This window comes from Ovis aries, chromosome 12 (genome assembly GCF_016772045.2).
Source record: "Ovis aries strain OAR_USU_Benz2616 breed Rambouillet chromosome 12, ARS-UI_Ramb_v3.0, whole genome shotgun sequence".
NCBI classification, from domain to species: Eukaryota; Metazoa; Chordata; class Mammalia; order Artiodactyla; family Bovidae; genus Ovis; species Ovis aries.
This window is the reverse complement of record NC_056065.1, coordinates 48,905,626-48,927,080: the sequence shown is the minus strand read 5'-3', so window position 1 is coordinate 48,927,080 and position 21,455 is coordinate 48,905,626. Positions and strand designations below refer to the sequence as shown.

Sequence of the window (21,455 nt, the reverse complement as noted above, 5' to 3'; positions counted from 1 at the left end):
GGGATGGGATGGGGAGGGAGGCAGGAGGGGTGTTCAGGACGGGGGACACTCGTACACCCATGGCTGATTCATGTCAATGTATGGCAAAAAAACACTACAATACTGTAAAGTAATTAGCCTCCAATTCAACTAATTTTTTTTTTAAAAAAGAAAGGGGTACCCTCATCTCACCCAAACACCTGGGCACATTTTCTGATGTTAAAGTCCTTGTGTGGCTTTTTTCCATTTGCTCTAGGTAAATTCATGTATTTATTTTGGCTGTGCTCTGTGGCATGTGGGATGTCAGTTCCCCGACCGGGGTCCCCTCCTGTGGGAGCACGGAGTCCTAACCACTGGGCTGCCAGGGCAGTCCCCGCCTTGGGTTTCCATCAAGTCCAGGTCCCTTTGGATCAAGTGGATTTTTTTTTTTTTTAATATTTTTGAGCAGCTAGTATTTTACTTAGCCTTTCTGCATACACGTCTGTAAACTTCTTTTCTCGCATTGACCTCACCTGTTGGAGAAGCCGGTTGGTACTGGCCTCCTGAAATGAGTTGAGTCATTTCCTCTGTTTAGTATTTCTGGAACAACTCACATCAGACAAGTTCGCGTCTCAGGGGTCTGGCCCAGCCCCTCCACCAACATAGGACCCAGCCCTCCTAGGGTGGTGACAGGGTAGGGGGAAGGGGTGGGAGTGGGGGCGTGGAGCTGTGACAACTATTTGGGTTTACTTAAATTACTGGTTTATTCAAGTTTTTTGTTTCCACTTACACTGTTTCTGGTAGTTTATACTTTCCTGAAATGTATCCTTTTTTTTTTTTAAGTTTTCAAAGTTATTGGTACCTAGTTGTTCATCATATTCCTTTTTATATCTGACTCTCTGTGTCTATAGTTAACTTTCCCACCCTCTGCATTTTTTTCTTGCTTAATGTTTAAAAAAATATTATCAACCGTGTTAAATTTTCTTCTTTATTACTGTTCAAAGAAGAAATTTGTGTTAAATGTTCCATTATTTTCTGTTGGTTGAGTATGAAGTTTATAGACCTAAATATAGATGTGTATATGTACAAATATAAATAAGTGAATATAGGCATATATATAGCATGTGTATAAAGATAATTAAAATGTTATCATTGCTGTGTCTTGCTTTTGTATTAATAAATAGCACATTGAAAATCACCAGTTTAATTATTTCCATCTGTTAAACCCACCACTGCTTTATGAGTCTCTGAGCCTCTATGTTTCATGCATGCATACGAAGATATTTACATACAGTCACGTACTATGCTTTGCACACACCGTTTTAAAATATCAAAACTCAACGTCCAGCTTTTGGTTTACTTTGGATGTTTCTATTTCTCTCCTTTCAGGTACATGTTTTATCAATAAAATGTTGACGAATGTTTAATGCAGTCTAGGGGCCTGACTGTGATCGTCTGAAACCATTTCAATTAGGCTTCCACCTACTTTCTTATTCTGCTTGACTCTTCCGCCTTCCCTGCCTTCCACCAGAGAGATGACATTTCCTCCAGTTTAAAAGTTAAACTTCCTATTAGTACTTCTGTGGAGGTCACAGTACCTTATCAAGTCCAGTCTACATGAGGGTTTGGCTGCCTCTGACCAGAGAAAAAGCTGGCTTAAAACTCAACATTCAGAAAACTAATATCATGGCATCTGGTCCCAACACTTCATGGCAAATAGATGGGGAAAAAATGAAAACAATGGCAGATTTTATTTTCTTGGGTTCCAAAATCACTGTGGATGGTGACTGCAGGCATGAAATTAAAAAACACTTGCTCCTTGGAAGAAAAGCTATGACAAACCTAGACAGCATATTAAAAAGCAAATGCATCACTTTCCTGACAAAGGTCCATCTAGTCAAAGCTATGGTTTTTCCGGTAGTCATGTATAGATGTGAGAATTGGACCATAAGAAGGCTGAGCACCAAAGAATTGATACTTTCAAGCTGTAATGCTGGAGAAGATTCTTAAGAGTCCCTTGGAAAGCAAGATAAACTAGTCAATCCTAAAGGAAATCAACCCCGAATATTCACGGGAAGGACTGACGCTGAAGCTGAAGCACCAATACTTTGGCCACCAGGCGCAAAGAGACAACTCATTGGAAAAGACCCTGATCCTGGGAAAGACTGAAGACAAAAGGAGAAGGGGGTAGCAGAGGATGAGATGGTTGGATAGCATCACCAACTCAATGGACGTGAATTTGAGCAAACTCCTGGAAATAGTGAAGGACAGGGAAGGAAGCATGACATGCTGCAGTCCATGGGGTCAAAGAATCAGACACAACTTGGCGAGTGAACAAGACCAGTGTCTCTCCCTTCCTCTGCTCCACCTTGCCTGGCTTCCTGGGGCCTGTTTTCATTCTCTTAAACTCTAGGTCGGGGGTCGGTTGCAAAAAGAGTCGGACACAATTTAGCAACTAAACAACAAATCACTAGGTCATATAAGAAACGTAACGATTATCTCAGGCTTTCCATTCTTAATGGAAAACTTTCTCAGAATGTAATTTCAAGTGTGGTTCTCACACGGTGCCCACTGAGGCTGTGGACACCCAGGAATAATGTCCACTTTTCTTCTCAAGGACAGCTCAGCAGGACACACAATTGAAGGCCATGAAATTCAAGTTTCAACATCTTTTCTTCGACACTCTGAAACCGAGATCACCACCTTCTCGCTTCAGTGTTTTCACTGGAGCGTCTGCTGTCACGTCTGCTGTTCGCTTTTTCTGGGCATTTTTAGAATGTCTCTTTGTTACTAGCATTCTTTAAATTCCTTAGACCATGGCTTTAAAATGTTTTAAATTTTATTTCCAATATGAGCACTTTTGGTCTGAGATCATCCAACTTGGACCTGAGAGCTTGATGTTTTGTGTCAATGGTTCTTCCCTTCTTTTTCTAGGGCTTCAGAAGTGCTAACACTTCCCTCATCCTCTCCACTAACCTTTCCTTTGTATCTTCTCCTCTCTGCCTCCCTGATGCCTACTGGGAGGGTCCTGAGCTGGAAAACCTGGTATCTGGCTAGATTCCTGCCACCCTCCCCACCCCCCACCCCGGCAACTCCAGCCTCCACACGAGCTCCACGCCCAGTCCTGACGATGGTCCTTCTTGACCTGCATCCCATTATCCCTGCATTGTCCCTGACACTTTCTGGGATATGGATTCTATTTATGTACCTCAAAGTCTTAAAACAGTGGCCCATTAACTCGGTTTCATCTGCTACTGCTTGTCCACTCGCTGTCCGTCTAAGGGGACAGGGTTTATGAGAACCCACCCTGCTCTGCCCCATGAGATTCTTTGCGCCTGGAGCAATCAGCTACCTGGGCTCATGCTGGAGGGGAGAGGGGGCTCCAGCCCAGACCTAAGTGTCCAGCGTGACAATCTGGGTCCAACCATCTCCGCTGGCTCTACCCTAAAGACAGGGCAGGGGAGGAGTGGCGGACACCCAAGCTGCCCTTAGCAGCACCCTGCCCTCCTCCCCTGGGGACAACACGTCCCATATACAGGCTGTTGCCAGCACTTGGAGGGTATCTGGGCTCCATGCCCTGAAGAGCACCGGGGACCAGGATAAACCCTGACTGCTTGCGTGGCACCCAGGGAGGCCCAGGGGCCTCACAGGCCTCTCTGGTCAGGCCACTCATGCCGGTGGTCCCAGGAGGCCACCACACGGAGCCCGTACAAAGCAGCAAGCACACAGGCCTCAAGGAAGTAGCTGCTCCTTTCTTAACTTACTGGGTTTCACAGGGTACCGAAGCCCCACCCAGAGGCCTGAGTCAAGGCCTCCCAGGTCGAGCAGCAGGCAGGCAGCCCTTCAGTGCCCAGGGTCTGGCTGCCCATAAATACCTTCCATAAATATGGCCCAGCCTAGCACCAGCATCTGTTTCCAGGTAAACAGACTGAACTGCAGCAGTCCCAGGCCTAGCACCAGAAGAACTTGCTCCAAGGAAGGGCCCCAGGCCCACACCTGCCCCCACACCTGCCTGCAGTCTCACCCCGGGGGCATGGCAGGTGCGGCTTCCTCCACACTATGATCCTCAGGGCGGGCCAGGCAGGGCCTCCATCCTCCTGGTCAGAAGATCCTTGCAGAGTGGAAGGCTGCGCCACTGTCCACAGGCCTCGGAGACCAGGGTGGGGCCGGAGTCCTGGCCCCCGCACGTCCCTCCTCAGTGGACACCAAAGCCCCCAGGTCCCCTCAGTGGCCCCTGGGAGCCAAGCCTCAGCGGGGGCTGCCCCTGAGCTAGTGCTTCTCTAGGCTGCTGCTGAGCCCAGGTCTGGTGGGAGGCTGGTTGTAGGGCCACTGCAGGGGCAGGAAAGAAGTAGGTCAGCCCTGGGGTGGGTGGAAACTCTCCAAGGCTTTTGAGTCCTGGGCTCAGGCTTCCTGCCGCCCCTCCTGTCCTTCCAGCTCCAGCCTTGACTCATCTCTGAGGTCCAGGTTTTAAAACCCCCGCCACCCTGGGGGCCCAGATTACATGCAAGAGCTGGATCCCCCTCCCTCCTCTGGCCTTAGTCTGCAGGTAAGGGGCTGTAACGCCAGCAAGTGCCACCCTCCTGGCAACACAGGGATGCCCCCGGCCCGCCTACCTGGGCCCAGGGCTGGAGATGGGCTCTCCGGGAGCTGGGAGGGTCCACCTGCAGGCAGACAGATACGCTGGTGCCCCTCCCTCAGGTGGGCAGCAGTCACGGGGCAGTGAGGCTGCAGGGACCCCCACTCTCTCCCTGCACAGCATCTCCCCGCCAACGTACAGGGTGGGGAGGCAGGATTTAGGACTGGATGAAGAGGGGCTTCACTACAGGCCCTGTGGGGTCCACTCCAGGGCAGGAGCAGTGAGGCCCTTCTTATTCTCCTTCCCAGCAGGGCTCAGGCAGGGGCACCCCCAGTTCCTGACGCCCCCCACCCCCATCCCCACCCCAGGGTAAACGTCGCGACCACCTAGAATGCCTCTGGTGCAGTACCAAACCTGACAACCAGGTGCCTCTGTGAGCATCATTCTTCCCAGCACCAGACCCACAAGTTTCAGTCTCCACCTACTCAACCCCCTCCTCTTCAGGAGGTGGGGTCCCTCCCCTAAAGGCGCCTAGGGACCAGGGCTGCCTTGGGGAGGCTCAACAAGATGCACTCACAATATAAGACCATGTCTGGGGTCCCCAGGTCAAGGATCCCAGCCTGGAATCTCCACTCGCAGCCTGGCTTCCCCAATCACCCTATCTCAAGGCCTGCCTGGCACAGGCCCCAAGCCAGCCTCTGGTCTCCCCTGGTAGACACAATGCTTCCCAGGGACAGGCTGGGCCTGGGCGAGGTGACCAGGGCACACCAGAGGGGCAGAGGTGGCCAGAGGAGCAGGGGCACTCCAAGCGCTGCCTGCAGAAAGCAGGCTCCCCCAGTGTTTCGGGGGCTGAGGGGCCACGGTGCCATCACCACCCCCGACCCTGCCTGTGGCCGTGCACAGAAGCGCACACACACACACACGCTGGGAGACAGGTGCTAGCATGCAGACTGGAGCACGTGCTGCGTGCCTAATCTCTAAATCGTGTCTGACTCTTTGCGACCCCATGGACTTCAGCTCGCCAGGATCCTCTGTCCATGGGATTCTCCAGGCAGGAATACTGGAGTGTGTTGCCACGCCCTCCTCCAGGGGATCTTCCCAACCCAGGGACTGAACCCGCTTCTTATAATTATGTCTCCTGCATTGGCAGATGGGTTCTTCATCACTAGCGCCAGCTGGGAAGACTGGAGCACACACCTGTGCTACTGCACACACGCACCCTTGGGTAGGTACACTGTCATGCCCTGGTTCACACACACAGGGTGAGGAAGGGGTGGCCGGGGGCTGTGTCAGCGCCCACCCACACTGGTTCACCCAGCCCTGCCCAAGGGGTCTCCACCCTCTGCAGTTTGAGCCCACGCCTGCCGCTCCTGGGTTGGCTGTATGCTGAGTCCCGTCCACGGTCCAGGGGCTGGAAGGTCCACACTTTGTCCAGCAGAGGCCAGGCAGACACAATGGGCATTGCGCTCAGATGGTGACATGCGTTCCACTCACCTGACCCCACGAGCACCCTGTCCCCCTCTCGCCGCCCCCCAACCAGGAGCCCAACTCACCCTGCCGGCACATGGGCCCTGTGTAGCCGTCCACGCAGAGGCACTGCCCGCTGACAGGGTCGCAGTCGGCTCCACCCCCGCAGGAGCAGTGCAGAGCACAGCCCGGCCCGAAGAAGCCCCTCCTGCAGCCTGTGGGTGGGGTGGAAGTGGTGGGAGGGACAGGCCTGAGTGCCACTCCGGTCCACCAGGGGCTGGGACCGCAGGCCTCAGGATACCCGCAGGAGCATGCAGGAGCAAAGACCTCAAGCCTTAGATTTGTCCTGTGTGAGCCCTCACGTGGGAAAGTGCTGGGCGCCGGGCACTGGCCCAGAATCTCTTCCCCATATTCCCACCAGCCCCCAGGCCGGCGAAGCGGAGCTGGTGGTCAGGGAGGCTCCCAGGGGCAGGACGGCCAAGAGCCCTGAGGAGGAGATACAGAGCCCACGCAGGCCAGCTGGCCCATCTGGGAGGTTTCCTCCCCAGCTCACCAGGGGCCCCTCCCCAGGACCAAAGCCCCCACACCCCAGAGAGAGGCCCCCCAGGGACTCAGGGGGAAGCTGTAAGGCAGGACGGGCCTCGACAACTCCGAGCAGCAACCCTGGTGCTGGGCTCTCTGTAAGCCGCTGCGCCAGCAGAGGGACCGGGCAGGAGGACGCAGTGCCCAGGCCAGGACGTGACACAGGTGGGCTCCAGAAACACAGTCGATTCCACCAACAGAGACCCACACCCCTGCCCCCACCAAGCGGTACCCCTGACTCACCCAGGTCACAGGTGGTCCCTGTGCGCCCAGGGGGGCACAGACAGTGGCCGGTGATGGGGTTGCAGGGCACCCCAAGCTCGCAGTCACATTGCTGGCCGCAGCCCTCTCCGAACGAGCCCGGCTCACACCCTGGAAGGGGCACTGCTCAGCATCCTCTGTCCCAAGCCCAGGGCAAGGGGACCGGGTGGGAGTGCGTGGGGGCACGGACACTCACCCCACTCGCAGAACTGGCCATGGAGGCCAGCAGGGCAGAGGCACCGGCCGCTGACGGGGTCGCAGGGGGCGCCATGCTGACACTGGCACGTCTGCTGGCAGCCAGCCCCATGGAAGCCGGGGGGACAGGCTGAGGGAGACCCGGGTTGGAGCCCCTGACTCAGTTTGCCCAGAGAGAGCAAAGGACGGGCTTGGGGCTGGCACCCGCTTCCTCCCACCCAGGCCCAGAGCCTGCCCTTGTGGCCCTCTGCCCCGAAGCTGGGTCAGGCCTCATCGCATCGGGCCACCACAAGGAGTGACGCGGAAAGCGGAGGAGTGCGCGCCCAGGGGTGCAGTGGCCTGACCCTACAACTCACGGTGCTCGCAGGCTTGGCCATAGAAGCCGGGGCTGCAGCGACAGGCCCCCGACGTGGGCTCACAGGTCCCGTGGTTGTGGCAGGAGCACTCGAGGCTGCAGGCAGCACCATAGCGCCCAGCGGGGCAGGCTGGGGAGGGGCCGGGGAGTCAGCCTGCTGTCACAAGACAGCAGGGGCACTAGCCTCACCCAGGTGACCCTGGGAGCCTCATCCGGCCCTCCGGCAGCCGGGTGCCTCCCCATGATCGCCCCTAAGCTATGGACCTCCTCCCGCACCCAGCCCCTGCCACACCAGGCTTGGCCTCACCCCCTGCGGGCAGCGACTCTCCACCTCACACACGCCGCCGCCCCCAGGCTGGCCTGGACTCACCCAGCTCGCAGTGTGGCCCTGTCCAGCCCAGGCCACAGGAACAGCTGCCGTTGGTGGCATGACACAGGCCCCCATTCCTGCAGGAGCACGCATGCTCACAGTTCACACCAAACTGATTCTGGGGGCAGCCTAGGGACGAAGCGGGCCTGCTCAGAGCTCTGGTCCAGAGCCAGACGCGCTCCAGGACACTCCCACATGATCCAACAGTCATTCAACAAACACTTCCTCCCCGCCCCCTCCGCACCCCCAGGCACACATGTGCCAGGAAGCTGCACCAACCACATCCTGCCAGTTCATCCATCTTCCTCAGAGGCCAGAACTGAGCCAGCGCTGACAGTGACACAGGAGGAAAGGGACCAGGGCCCTCCAGGGCATGGCAGTGCCTGTCCACCAGGCGGGAGGGGGTCAGGGAAGTCTTCCTGGGGAGGAGGCACCCTCCAGGTTCGGAGGAGGCTGGGCAGCCCCACATGCCAGGTGGTGCTTTCAGACTCTGACCCCTAACTGCCGTTCTCCCCTGGAGGTGTGGCCTGGATGGAGTCAGGATTCAGGACCTGGGGGAGTGGGACCAGCCCCTTGAAAAGGATCAGAGGGGGCAGAGGGCTCAGACCTACCAGGGTGTGGGGTCAGACCAAGCAATGTGGGCACGGCCTGAGGACCTGCTGACCATCATGACCACAAACCCCACGACGGTCCCAGGGGCCACTCTGGTTGCCCCACCATCACCTGTGCTCCGGGCCTCCCTCTCCGTGGGTTCCCAGCTGCTGGGCCCAGGAGGAAGGGCCAGCAGGACCCCGTTCCAGGAGGACATCTGCCAAGAGGCTGGCTCCATCCTCAAGACGGAGCAGTCGCCTGACCCCTCCTGCTCGGGCTTGGGGGCTGGCTCTGGGACAGAAGTTATCCGTCCCCCACTGGCCACAGGGAACTGGAGAGGTCAACTGATGGCCTGAGTCCTGGGGTCATGGGTCAAAGCAGGATATGGGGTGCTATCGGATGACCCGAGTGGGCATTGCAGTCAACATGAGCAAGCCCTCACTTATATCCTCAGGGTGCCTTAGGGATTAGCAGAAGGGACCCAGCTCTCCTGTGACTCCATGGCTTCATTCTGTCACCAACGCTCCCCCATGGCTAATTTAGTGACGTATGCAAAGTGCCCGAGGCAGCAAGCAAGTAGGTTCTCACCATGCTCGCAGTAGACGCCGGTCCTCCCAGGTGGGCAGGAGCAGCTGCCGGTCACGGGGTCACAGGCTGCCCCCCGCCCACACCTGCACACGTGGGCACAGCCAGGGCCAAAGTGGCCGTGTGGACAGGCTGCCAGGAGGAAAGGGGAGGGTGGCCACTCCTGGCTGGATCCCCCTGCCTCTGCTCTGTCAACCTGGATGGGACGGGACTGGGCCACGGCAGGCTGGCTGTGGAGACTCCCGCCCTGTCTGGGAAGACAGGGCGGGGCTGCCTGCTGCTGAGCCCCCTGCCCGCCCTGGTGGCTCCCTCAGCTGCAGGCTCTGCGGGGGGCCGGGCCCACGCTACAGTGACTGACTCACAGTGCCCCCACCCACCTTCGCCAGCCCCAGCCCCAGACGGTCGGTTGGAAAGTCCCCACGTGACTCAGGGAGAGGCCCTTCTCTCTGCAGGATGCCAGCTGGTTTCTGCAGGGGTCCTGGTGGACACAGCGCGGGTCGGGGGCACAGCACACGGCCAGGCAGAGCAGGCCAAGGAGACGTTTTGGCCACACCGATCCCCCAGCTTAGCCTGGTCTGCAGCCGGTCCCAGCGAGGGACCCAAGGAGTGGAATGGTCTGGGGCTGTCTGCCCTGCAGGCCGGATGGCGTGGCCCTGCCTGTTGAGATGCAGGGAGAAGACACCCCAGCCACTCACCGAGGCCGCAGTCAGTCCCAAGGAATCCGGCGGGGCAGCGGCAGGCCCCGGTGACCGCGTCACAGGAGCCCCCGTTGAGACACCCACACAGCAGCTCGCAGCCAGGCCCGAACCGCCCTGGCGGGCACCCTGCGGGGGGAGGGGCCAGCTGCCAGGGGCGGGGCGCTCGCAAAGCCCCTCCCCTTTCCCCTCCATCACTCCAGCGGCCCGGCCGCCCGCCAGGCAGCACTCACGTTGCTGGCAGCCGGCGCCGTGGTAGCCGGGGGAGCACGCACAGGCCCCCGAGGCGGGGTGGCAGGCCTGGTTCTCGCCGGGGCAGTGGCACTGCTGCCCACAGCGCTCCCCAAAGGTGCCAAGTGGGCAGGCTGGGGGAGGCGGCAGGGGTCAGTCCTGGCCTGGCCCGGAGAAGGCACCCTCCCTCACCCCGGGCCCCTCTTGGGGGCAGAGCTCTGGGGCCCAGCCCAGGAGCGCATGTGGCCTGAACTGCCCCCAGGCCTGCCCACATCTGGCACCCACCTTGCTCACAGCTGGGCCCCGTGAAGCCCGGGGGACAGTGACACTCCCCGGTGACGTGGTGGCAGGCGGCGCCCGGGGGGCACTGGCAGCGCTGGGCACAGGCCTCTCCAAACCAGCCAGGTGGGCAGGCTGCGGGGAGGCGTGGGCGGAGGTGGTGGGGAGCCCTGGGGTCGGGGGCGGGGGCCCGAGGGGTCGCCGTGTGAAGTACCCACCCCCACCCTGGGCCCCAGCAGAGCTGAGGGCTCACCGCTCTCACACCGCGAGCCCCTCCACCCCGGGGGGCAGAGGCAGGCCCCGGTGACGGTGTGGCAGGCGGCCCCCCACCGGCAAGCGCAGCGCTCCTCACAGCGGGCCCCAAAGGTGCCCTCGGGACAGGCTGTGGGGAAAGGGGCGGGCGGGCTTAGTCCGGCTCCGGGCGGCTCCCCCGGACAGAGACTGAAGGCCCGGGGAGCTCAGGCCACAGCCCTGCCCCCTCCTACCCACTGCCCACACTGCTGAGGCCCCACACTCTGGCATGACCGAGGCCACCCCAGAGGGGCCCCAGGGACCTCCTAGCCTCCCCCATGGGTCCCCGAGCCACCGACTCACGGCTCTGGCACTTGTCCCCAGTCCAGCCGGCTGGGCAGAGGCAGTGGCCGGTGTGCGGATCACAGAGGCCGCTATTCAGGCACCCGCAGCTCTGCGGGCAGCCAGCTTCAAAGACCCCGGGGAGGCACTCTGCAGAGACGGGGCGGGTGATGCCTGGGGGCCCAGTACACCTGCCCTGCTCATGCTTCCTGCACCCAGAGCCTCAGGTGCTGGGTCCTTGGGAAGGATAGGCGCCTGGGGGTGATGACACCACAGGTCACACCCAGGGCCCTGCTCCTCAACACTAGGCAGCCGTCAGAGGGAGGGGACCAGGGCAGTGGCCTTGGGTCCCCCGAGACCCCCAGGGCCCCTCCTCCACCAGCCCGACACTCACCCTTCTCACAGGCCAGGCCGGCCCAGCCCCCTGGGCAGGTGCAGTGACCTGAGACTGGGTCACAGGTGCCCCCGTTCCGGCACAGGCAGGAGAGCTGACAGTCCTCACCATAGAGGCCCTCTGGGCAGGCTGAGGCCAGAGAGAAAAGCAACGTGTGGTTTCCCCGCCAGCCAGGCCGGAGGCCTGAACCCTCGGAGGGCCAGCCCACTGGACCTGCAGGCTCGTCCCAAAGCCCAACACCGAACTTTAGGGGCAGGAATGGGGGCTGCCTCTAGGACGAGCTGCCCCAGAGCTCCCCGGGCCCACCGGCCCAGTCTTTGGGGGCTCAGCGCTGAAGGGTGTGGTCCGTTAGGAGTCCTAAGGCCTCCCTCCCTCCCTGGGTGCCCCACAGCAGAGAGATGGACTTCCGTCCTCCCTGCCCAGAGAGGTTTAGATCCCCCTCAAGTCCTACCCATGTCACCCTCCACGGCCCAGGGAGGGACAAGCGTGACAGCTGGCTCCAGACTCCTGGTCAGGGCTTACCCTGCAGGCAGGTGGGCCCTGTCCAGCCAGGGCCACAGCGGCACTGCCCATGGACAGGGTCACAGGAGGCCCCATTAAAGCAGGAGCAGGCCTGGCTGCAGTTGTGGCCGAACGTGTGGGCTGGGCAGGCTGCAGGAGAGAAGGGGGTCAGGGGCCGGGGGTGATGGACCCCAGGAGGGGCTGCAGCAGATGGTCCCAGGCTGCTGAGGTCTAGCGCCCCTCCTTCTGACCTGGGTGGCCACACACAAGGACAGACCCTAACCCTAACGGGCAGCACCCAAGGCTGACGGGGGCCTCACGCACTCTGGGCACAGCGGGGGCCCTGGCGGCCGGCAGGACAGAGGCAGGAGCCGCTCACGGGATCACAGGGGACTCCGGCACTGCAGTCACAGGCACGGCCACAGTCCATTCCAAAGAAGCCGGCTGGGCAGGCTGCAGGCGGGGTGGTGATGGGAGACCGCCGGGATCACGAGACCTGCCGGCACGCCACCCTCCCACACCCCTTCGGCCCACGCCCTGACTCACCTCGCTCACAGAAGGTGCCCCTCCAGCCGGCAGGGCAGGTGCAGGCCCCGCTGACGTGGTCACAGGCCGCCCCGTGCTCACACTGGCATCGCCGCCCACAGCCCGGCCCGAAGTAGCCCTGGGGACACCCTGAGACACCAGACTCTCAGCTGGGCGTACAGTAGCCTGCCCCAGTCCTGCCCAGGGCCTGGGCCATGGGGCAGGGGAAGCCCCTCCCTTACCCAAGGCCTCTGCATCCCTCCCAGCTAGGAGCCAAGCCCCCAGCTCACCCAGACCCACCGGCCCAGCCAGGGTGGGGGTCGACACTGAAGGGCAGGGCCCTTGGTCCTTAGCAGACACTTTCCTCCCCTCTCACAGGTGGCAGGCGCCCCCTGGGGTGCCATTGACCCCATCTCTCGCTGCCTTTGCTCCACATGGGCCTTCGCTTGAGCCCAGGCAGGTAGGAGGGTGGCGGGTGGCAGGGGAGCCAGATGGGGGAGGTTGGGGGTGGGCTTAGACGAGGAGACCCCTGCTTGTCCGGGGACAGGGAGCAGGGCTGGGTCCCCCTGACACTTGTACGTGTGTGTGTGTGTATGTGTGCACGTGAGCCTGCGTGTGTGTGAGCACATGAGCATGCATGTGCACATGCGTGTGCGGGCCAGGCCGGGACTCACGCTCCTCACACCGCGGGCCCACATAGCCGGCTTCACACACACACAGGCCGCTGACGGCGTCGCAGCCCCCATGACCTGCACTGCAGTTGCAGGCGTAGCTGCAGTCGGGTCCCCAGCGGCCGCTGTCACAGGCTGCAACAGAGCAACAAAGGCTGGTCACCCTGCGCAGGTGACCACAGTCGGATCAGGGGTGGGGAGGGGTGCCTGGACACCAGGCCATCTACCTCTCTGGCAGCTGAGGCCGGTCCACCCAGGGGCACAGCTGCACCGGCCGGTCACTGGGTGGCAGAGCCCATCGTTGGCACAGGAGCACCGCGTCTGGCAACCAGGTCCAAACCAGCCAGCAGGGCAGGCTGTGGGCAGAGACAGGCTGAGCATAGCTGGGGCTGGACATGGGGCCAGCTGGGATTGCGGGCAGGGCTGAGGTGGGGGCAGCGGGCACTCACCATCCTGGCAGCGGCTGCCCATGAAGCCGGGGCGGCACAGGCAGGCTCCAGTCTCCGGCACACAGGCGGCACCGTGCTCACATGGCGGGCAGATCTCCTGGCAGCCAAGCCCCCAGCGGCCCTCGGGACAATCTAGCACCACCACCCCCCCCCCCACCACACACACAGGTAGTCAGTCTCCCAAGGCCTCGCTGGGCCCACTGGGGAGCAGGGATTTCTCTTCCCAACTAAGCCATCCCAGAGGAGGGAGGGGGCAGGTCATGGGAGCCCCTAGTCCACTCACAGGCTGTAGACTTCAGGGCATTCACCCCAGGGGGAGATCCCCCGCCCCAGGACGCTCAAGAAGCAAAAGCGGGCCCCAGAAGAACCGGGAGACCCACATGCAGTGAACAGGAGCCTAGAGGACCCACCACAGGCTGGGGAGGGTGGGGGGCCATTGGCCAAGCTGTCCCCGTGGCTGACAGTTCCCAGTGTCCCCTCTGCAGGCTCAGCCACAGGGCAGCCACAGATGCCCACATCCAGACCCAAGCCTGGTGGTATGAGCTCTCGTAGCTGCTGTGGACGGGCCTGGGGTCTGCAGGGCTCCAGGGTTGGGGTCTGCAAATGCGGCCGGGCATTGTGCAACACAGGGAGCTGAGGTGACCCTGGGCCACAGCTGCCACTCACCTGCCCCACAGTCATCCCCGGTCCTCCCCGGCGGGCACAGACACTGCCCTGTGACCCGGTCACAGGGGGCGCCCCCACAGGAGCAGGAGCCTGAGCAGTTCTGGCCAAACGTCTCCGCCGGGCACTCTAGGGGTGGGGAGTGGAGAGCCTCAGGGCCCCCACGCAGAGTGGCCCTCCTCCCCTGACCTGTACCCCACCCCACACCTGCCCCCCACATGCCTCCCCAGAACCTGTCCCCCTGAACCTGCCCTCTGCACCTGTCCCCCATCACCTGCCCCCTGGCATCTATCCCCCTGCACCTGTCCCCTGACCTGTACCCCCCGCACCTGCCCCCTGCACCTCTATCCCCTCACCTGGCCCCCACCTGCCACCCTTGGCACCTGCCACACTCTCACCTGCCCCCCACACCTGCCCCCCCACCTGCCTCCCTGGAACCTGTCCCCCCTCATCTGTCCCCCACACCTTCCCTCCTCACCTGCCCCCAGCACCTGCCCCCCCCACTTGCCTCCCTGGAACCTGTCCCCCCTTATCTGCTTCCCACACTTGCCCCCTCACCTGCACTCCCACCTGCCCCCTGCACCTGCCCTCCCCTCCTCCCCCCTGCACCTGCCCCCCTCATCTGCACCCCCACCTGCCCCCTGCACCTGCCCCCCTCACCTGTCCCCAGCACCTGCCTCCCCCACCTGCCCCACAGGATTGCTGGACACAGCCCGGGTCCCCAGGGTGATGAAGGCAGTCACAGGAGTGGACAGGACATGGGGACATGGGGCAGGGAAAGGCCCACATAGGGGAGCAGTGGTGACGGGTGGCCTGGAGGCCGCAGATGGCAGGGCCTATGGAGGGTGAGCCAGGACCCTGGAGAGCAGTGGCAAGCCCGCTCTGCTTGCCTTCCTCCCACTGTGGTCTACCATGGGGTCCCCATGTGGTTACCGCATGTTCAGAAGTGAGAAAAGCCTGGGGAGGAGGGGCCGGCAGCTCTGGGCCCAAAGCAGAGCTTCAGAAAAGAACACTGGGATCATGGAGCCTGACGCCACCCATGTGGGCTGCAGTGGTGGCTCCAGTGGCCTGGCAGGGCCCCTGTCCCCCCTACACCTGCTTGACCAGGGCGGTAACCAAGATGAGGAGAAGGCCCTGCTGGCCCCAACACCACGTGGCCGCTGCGATGCTGCTATAAGGAAAGTTCTGGGCCCTGGAAGGCCAGCCAGGCACCTGGAGTGGGCAGGCTGGGGTCCACGCTCCACACCAAAGAATAGACAACCCCTCTCTCCCACCACAACACTCAGCAGGACTGAGAATTGAGGACGCGCACGGCCTGGGTAGGGGGAGATGTCAGCAGGAATGCCGTGGGGTCCCAGGCCTGGGGTCTCTCTGGCCCCGGGTTGGGCTCTGGACAAAGGACACGCCCCTTGAACCCTTGCCCTGAGGGCCCACACCTACGGGCACCCACTCGCCCACAGGACCACAGGCGGCACACACGCTGGGCGCACATGCAGGCACCCAGGCAGCATGGACTGGGGCAGGGAGGCCCAGCAGGGTACATGGAGCTGACTGCGGGGGTCTGGGGGGGGTCCCCGCTCCATTGACAGGCAGACATGTTTGGGGCACTGATGCCTTCCAGATTTGACAGCAGCGGGGAGCCCATCACTGCCATAAAGATGTGTGTCATGTCCTGCCACCCATCCCTCGGTCCCTGGATACTTTTGAAGAAAAAAGGGAAAGACAAAGAAGACCAGAGGGAAGGATGGGGGTGAAGGCCCTTTGAGTCTCAGCACTCAGGCCGCCTGGGAGGGCACTGCTGGACAGCGGCCGCCGGCGGGGGTGGAGGAAGGCGAGGGCACAGACAGAAGTCAGGGGGGTCAGGAGCCTGAGCCCACACCAGGTAGGCGAGGTCTGCCAGCTCCCACGCTGGTTCACGGATGGGATGACGCCCCTGGCTCTTGAAGGCCCTCGAGACCACAGAGCCCCCCGCCAGAGTGTAGGTTGGGCTTGTGGGGACACTTGGTTTCCAAGCTGGGTTCTAAGCCCTACACACAGCCCTTGTGCACCAAGGGAATCCCAGATCATCCTGGGGGTCTCCAGGACCACCACTGAGAGGGAGGGTCCGGGCCTGGGTGTAGAGGGACTGACTCCTCTGCTTGGGGTGGGCAGTGGCCCCCAGGCCCTCCTTGTCCCTGAGGGGGACTCAGACTGCTGCCTCCAGTGGGAGTCACACCGGTCACACTGCAGGCCCCCTCTCCACTCCCACCTGCCCTGGCTGAGGGGTGAGGACAGTGTGCCCTGTGCTGAGGGAGGTCCCGACCTGCCCACACTCCGTTGGCAGCCACAGCAGTGCTGATGCTCACAGCAAGGGCTCCCCCATATAATCGAGGACCTCCTGCCTTCAGCCTCTCCCTGCTTGGCACCCATTTACACTGTCCCAGCCTCGGCATCCACGCAGAGGGCCAACAGTCATCACTCACGCCCCACGCTGGCACCTGCAGCCCAGGCCTCTCGAGACACCACCCCTGGGAGCAACTGCCTCTGTCCTGCCTGCTCAGACCCACCAGGGAGGAGCCCCCGGCTGGCTTCCAGCACAAAGCGCGCTCAGTCTGTCCCGTGATGGAAGGAGTGAATGAGCAAGGGAGGGGATGATCTGGGAGTGGTACCAACCCTTCCAGCCACCCTGCACACGCACACGCACATACACACACACAGTGTACATGCGTATAGACACACACACACATGAGCTCCCGCCCTCTTGGGTGCACAGGGACAGGCAGACCTGTGGCTGAGTCACCACTGCATGACCAGGGTGGGGACACAGCAGTCAAGGTGCTGCCAGAGCCAGGCTTTACGGCTGACCCGGTGTCCAGCTCCAGCACTTCTGGCGCCTGGCGCCCTGCACGGCCAGATAGCCTGCACCCTACCTGGGCACTGGGGCCACTCACCTTGGCTGCAGTCCTCCCCGTGGTAGCCAGCGGGACACTGCTTCCCACACTCGCCGCTGACAGGGTCGCAGGCCACGCCCAGGGGGCAGGTGCACGTCTGCCGGCACCCTGGCCCAAAGAACCCTGGCTGGCACTCTGCAGGGGGAGAGGGGAGAGGCGTCTGCAAGGTTCCAAAGGCCCTGGGGCCTGTCCCCCTCCCATGGGGCCTGTCCCCCTCCCCTGTGGCCTGTCCCTCTCCCCTGGGGCCTCTCCCCCCTCCCCTGTGGTCTGTCCCTCTCCCATGGGGCCTGTCCCCCTCCCCTGGGGCCTGTCCCCCTCCCCTGGGGCCTGTCCCTCTCCCTTGGGGCCTGTCCCTTTGCCCTAGGGCCTGTCCCCCTCCCTTGGGGCCTGTCCCCCTACCTGGGGCCCTCCTCCCCGTGGCCCTGTACTCACCGTCCTGGCACCACTCGCCCCCAAAGCCCGCCTTGCAGGCACAGCTGCCATCCCTCTTATCGCACGCACGTGTATTCTGCTGCTCACACTTGCACTCCTCTGAGCAGCCTGGCCCAAAGGCCCACGGCGGGCAGGCTACACCCCAGAATGCACTGTGAGGGGGGCCTGCCCACTGCCAGCACCCGCCCCAGCCCAGATCTCCAGCCCCGTCCACCCAGTCGTATCTGGGACCCCACACAGAGTCGCTGGTGCCCAGAGCACCAGGCACACTGCCCACTTTGCAGATGAGAAACGCTCACAGAGAGGCACTTCCTGGCCAGGGAACGCCTGGGACTCTCACTGCCTCCCTCTGAACAGTCCTCCTACAAGGCCTCACTCCAGAAGGTGAGGCCTTCTGGCTTTTCTCCAGCAGCCCACCGCCTCTCCCTGCACCATCCTGGGCGTCTGTGGACCCAGGGAAGGGGGGCGCGAAACCCACTGGGGGCTCAGGACTTGCTCCCAGGAAATTCCAAAAGCCAAGACAAGCTGTGTGACCTGGAGCTTCCGAGGTTGGGGGGGGGGGGGCCTGCCCCTGCCCAGGCCTGTAGGCCACTCACCAGGGCGAGGGCCCCCCACCCAGATGCTCTGGCAGCCAGCACAGTCCAAAGGACTTTGAGTCTGCAGGCCCCTCACCCCAGCTGGGGACCTCGTTGAGCCCCCGTGTCCTTATCTATGAAGACTGATGGTTGAACACAAGCTGGACCCAGGCAGGAAGAACCCAGCCCACTCTATGGCCCCGCCCCACCTCAGACCCAAGCGCCCAGGGGTCAGTGGGACTCACCCAGGTGGCAGAAGCGGCCGTAGAGCCCCGGGTCACAGAGGCAGGCCCCGTAGAGGCGGTGGCAGCGGCCCCGGCTGGCACAGTGGCACTTCTTACGGCAGTGCTTGCCATAGAAGCCTTTGGGGCAGCCTGGGGGAAGGGCGGCCTCTTGACTGCCCACCCAGACACGGCCTCCCACCCAAGGAGATGCTCCGAGAGGGGGCATTAGCACCCAATACAGGAGCCTGGAGAGGCCTGGGCCACCCTGGAGGGTACAGCCATAGGGCTTCAGGGCCACCAGCAGCCCAAGGACCCTGTGCCCCAGACAGAGAGGGTCCCTGGGGGCTGGTGAGGGCATCCGGGGGCAGGGCAGGATGAGGTGAGCCCCATGAATGTGGCCGTCTGCCCCTGCAGGCCTGGGCCCCCAGGGTCTGTGGCCCCAGACGGTGGCCAGACCGGAGGCCATCACATCTTCATCACACGCAGGAGTGACTCCGAGAGCCCACTCTCTCCATCTGACTGGCACTGACAGCATCCTGATGCCTGTCCCTCAGTGGTCATTGAGCCTGGCCTCTGGAACTCACAGAAGGAAGGACACAGGCCCAAGTTCAAGGGGCCCAGGGCCAGGGCGGGGTTGTGGCCCTCCTCCCTGAGTGCTTTGCTCTGACTCAGCTCTGCCCCTGACCCGCCTACTGAAGGGCTTCAGGGACCTGCATGGTGAACCCAAGGAATGTCCACATCCTGACCATCAAGATCTCCTGGTGGGACCATCTTGAACTGTCCCAGCAAGCCTAACCCAACAAGTGTCCTTAGAAGGGAAAGGAGAGGGAGGCTAGACTCAAAAAGAGGAGGCCCGGGGAGATGGAGGCAGAGGCTAGAGGGACAGTCACGAGCCTGGGGCACCTGGAGTCTAGGAAACTCATAGAGGGGCCCCTGAGAGCTGGGACAGACCTCCTCCAGCTCACCTGCACGGGTGCACTTTACCCACAGGACCCCGACTGAGACCTAGTTTCTGGGAAGCCACACCATGTCACCAAGGAAGTACTGAGATGCAGGCCCTTTATCTGCCAGGAGTCCCATGGGTCCACTGAGGACCCATCACATACACATGAATTTAAAAGATGCTTGCTCCTTGGAAGGAAAGGTATGACCAACCTAGACGCACATTATTAAAAGGCAGAGACATCACTTTGCTGACAAAGGTCCGTAGAGTCAAAGTATGGTTTTTCCAGTAGTCATGTATGGATGTGAGATTTGGACCATAAAGAAGGCTGAACACCAAAGAATTGATGCTTTCAAACTGTGGAGTTGGAGACGACTCTTGAGAATCCCTTGGACAGCGAGGAGATCAAACCAGTCAATCCTAAGGGAAATCAACCCTGAATATTCACTGGAAGCATTGATGCTGAAGCTGAAGCTCCAATACTTTGGCCACCTGAAGCGAGGAGCCAGCTCCTTGGAAAAGATTCTCATGATGGGAAAGATTGAGAGCAGGAGGAGAAAGGGCGCAGAGGATGAGATGGTTGGACGGCATCACCAACTCAAAAGACACGAGTCTGAGCAAACTCTGGGAGAGAGTGAAGGACAGAGGAGCCTGGTGTGCTGCAGTCCACAGGGTCACAGGTCGGACACAACTTAGCAACTGAACAACAACACACATACAGCTTCCAACAGGCAGTGTGCTTTCAGCTCTCATTCAGGGTAAGGATGGCAGATCTCAGGAAAAGAAACACAGGGATGCTGACTGAGCTGAGAAGGTGACCAGAGGGAGGAAGCAGAAAGACCTGCCCTGCCACCCCACACAGGCCACCTAGGCCCTGGGAACGGTCCACCAATTATTGCCATCGCTGCTAAGACAGGAAGTCCTTGATATACTAGCTATACTTGCCAGCAAAAGTAGCAGAAATGTAAAGGTCTGAAGACTTTACAATGAAGCATCAGGCACCTGGGAAACTTCTGTGGACTCCAGTTCCTCCAAAAATGTTGCAACTTCAGAGTTAGAAAGGATGTTAGTGTCATCCCAAGAAGCCACAGCCCAGGCATGCTCCCTTCTGCAAACCCCACCCAGCCATCATGTAGCTCTCCTTGAATGCTTCCAGGAACAGGGAGCTCACTACTTCTCAGGGGACCCAGTTACAAAAGTGCTATTCTTCCCACGAGTCCTCACCACCTGCGATAGTCAGGCCCTGTGAGAATAGCCAACGATAACAACTCAGTGCTTCTTGCACTAAGGGGCTTCCTCTGTACCATACGGTCACTTTCCCCACCCCTGCAGAAGAAAGGGGACTAGGAGCCAAGAGGTGGTGCCTGTCCCTCACCTCCACCCCAAGGATGAACCCAGGGGTCAAGGAGGGGCTGCACCCACCGTCCTCACAGTGGGCTCCACTGACCCCTGGGGGGCAGCGGCAGGCCCCCGTCACAGGGTCACAGGTCCCGCCGTTCTGACAGCTGCAGGAGAAGCTGCAGTTCTTTCCGAAGGTGTCCAGAGGACAAGCTGCAAGGGGGACAGAGGAGCTCAGGGTCGTCGGCCCGCAAAAGGACCCTGCACTCAGAAACCCCTCCAGAGATACAAACACCCTCCTGGGGGTCAAGCCTCCAGTTCAGAAGCAACTTCCCAGAGCAGCACCTAACGGGACCTGTGCCCTGGAACCCCGCCCACATGCACGGCAGACATCACTCATCAATCCTGCATCCTCTCCCTCTACTCCAACAGGTCCACCTCCTCAACCAGCACTTTCAGTCACTGTGGCCTCTGATACTAGAGGGTCGCTGGGCAGGGAGTGGACATGCCCTGGACAGAGGCTGGGAGAGAGCAGTGTTCTAATGTGCTTCAGCTGCCCACTTGCTGTGTGGCCTGAGGAAGTCACCTGTCCCCCGGAGACTCTAGCATGACTGGCCTGCCCACCCACTGCTCTTCATCAGACCCCTTTTTGTCTCAGTTAGTTGTTGGCTTGCTTATGGCTGGACCCTCATCGACTGCGACATCTGTGAGGGGCAGACACCAGGCTCTGTGAGCCCCCAGGGTCTCACAGCACCTAGAAGAGAGCCTGGCGTGGAGAAGGCAGCTGAGAGACCCTGAAGGAATGAGTGAATGGAAGGACCTGGGAAGCCCCTGCCCAGGACGGTAGGAGGAGTGGACCGTCCATGCCATGCAGGTCCTAGGGCTCCTGGGCCCTGTCCCCCATGCGGCCCCGCCCCCACAGCAGCCTCACTCTCGTTGCAGACGAGCCCGGTCCAGCCATCAGGGCAGTCACAGCTGTCCAGGCTGGGGAGGCAGGTTCCCCCATTCCTGCAGTCATCACAAGTCAAGCTGCAGTCTGGGCCAAAGGTGTTGTCCAGGCAGACTGGGGGACGGATTGAGAGAAGAGCCTCA

At 61.1% G+C, this 21,455-nt stretch overlaps 1 protein-coding gene across 7 annotated transcripts in view; it reads right to left on the bottom strand.

The window, feature by feature from the left end:
- Positions 1-932: 932 nt before the first annotated feature.
- Positions 933-21,455, bottom strand: part of MEGF6 (multiple EGF like domains 6) — a 103,810-nt gene continuing 83,287 nt past the window's right edge. For 6 of the 7 annotated variants that reach the window (XM_042257369.1, XM_042257372.1, XM_042257371.1 and 3 more), the window contains 26 exons: positions 21,295-21,426; positions 20,448-20,576; positions 18,104-18,232; positions 17,284-17,418; positions 16,852-16,986; positions 13,925-14,050; positions 13,259-13,390; positions 13,037-13,165; positions 12,813-12,944; positions 12,160-12,288; positions 11,938-12,066; positions 11,635-11,763; positions 11,113-11,241; positions 10,740-10,868; positions 10,399-10,527; positions 10,152-10,280; positions 9,869-10,000; positions 9,636-9,764; positions 8,944-9,072; positions 7,765-7,893; positions 7,396-7,524; positions 7,041-7,169; positions 6,827-6,955; positions 6,088-6,216; positions 4,572-4,619; positions 933-4,287 (listed from right to left, as the gene is read on the bottom strand). In XM_042257369.1, the coding sequence (XP_042113303.1) occupies positions 4,154-4,287; positions 4,572-4,619; positions 6,088-6,216; positions 6,827-6,955; positions 7,041-7,169; positions 7,396-7,524; positions 7,765-7,893; positions 8,944-9,072; positions 9,636-9,764; positions 9,869-10,000; positions 10,152-10,280; positions 10,399-10,527; positions 10,740-10,868; positions 11,113-11,241; positions 11,635-11,763; positions 11,938-12,066; positions 12,160-12,288; positions 12,813-12,944; positions 13,037-13,165; positions 13,259-13,390; positions 13,925-14,050; positions 16,852-16,986; positions 17,284-17,418; positions 18,104-18,232; positions 20,448-20,576; positions 21,295-21,426 (3,299 nt within the window). In that variant the 3' untranslated portion in view covers positions 933-4,153. Of the gene's footprint in view, positions 4,288-4,571; positions 4,620-6,087; positions 6,217-6,826; positions 6,956-7,040; positions 7,170-7,395; positions 7,525-7,764; positions 7,894-8,943; positions 9,152-9,635; positions 9,765-9,868; positions 10,001-10,151; positions 10,281-10,398; positions 10,528-10,739; positions 10,869-11,112; positions 11,242-11,634; positions 11,764-11,937; positions 12,067-12,159; positions 12,289-12,812; positions 12,945-13,036; positions 13,166-13,258; positions 13,391-13,924; positions 14,051-16,851; positions 16,987-17,283; positions 17,419-18,103; positions 18,233-20,447; positions 20,577-21,294; positions 21,427-21,455 lie in introns of those variants that run through there. The other variant, XM_042257374.2, reaches the window with a different exon arrangement.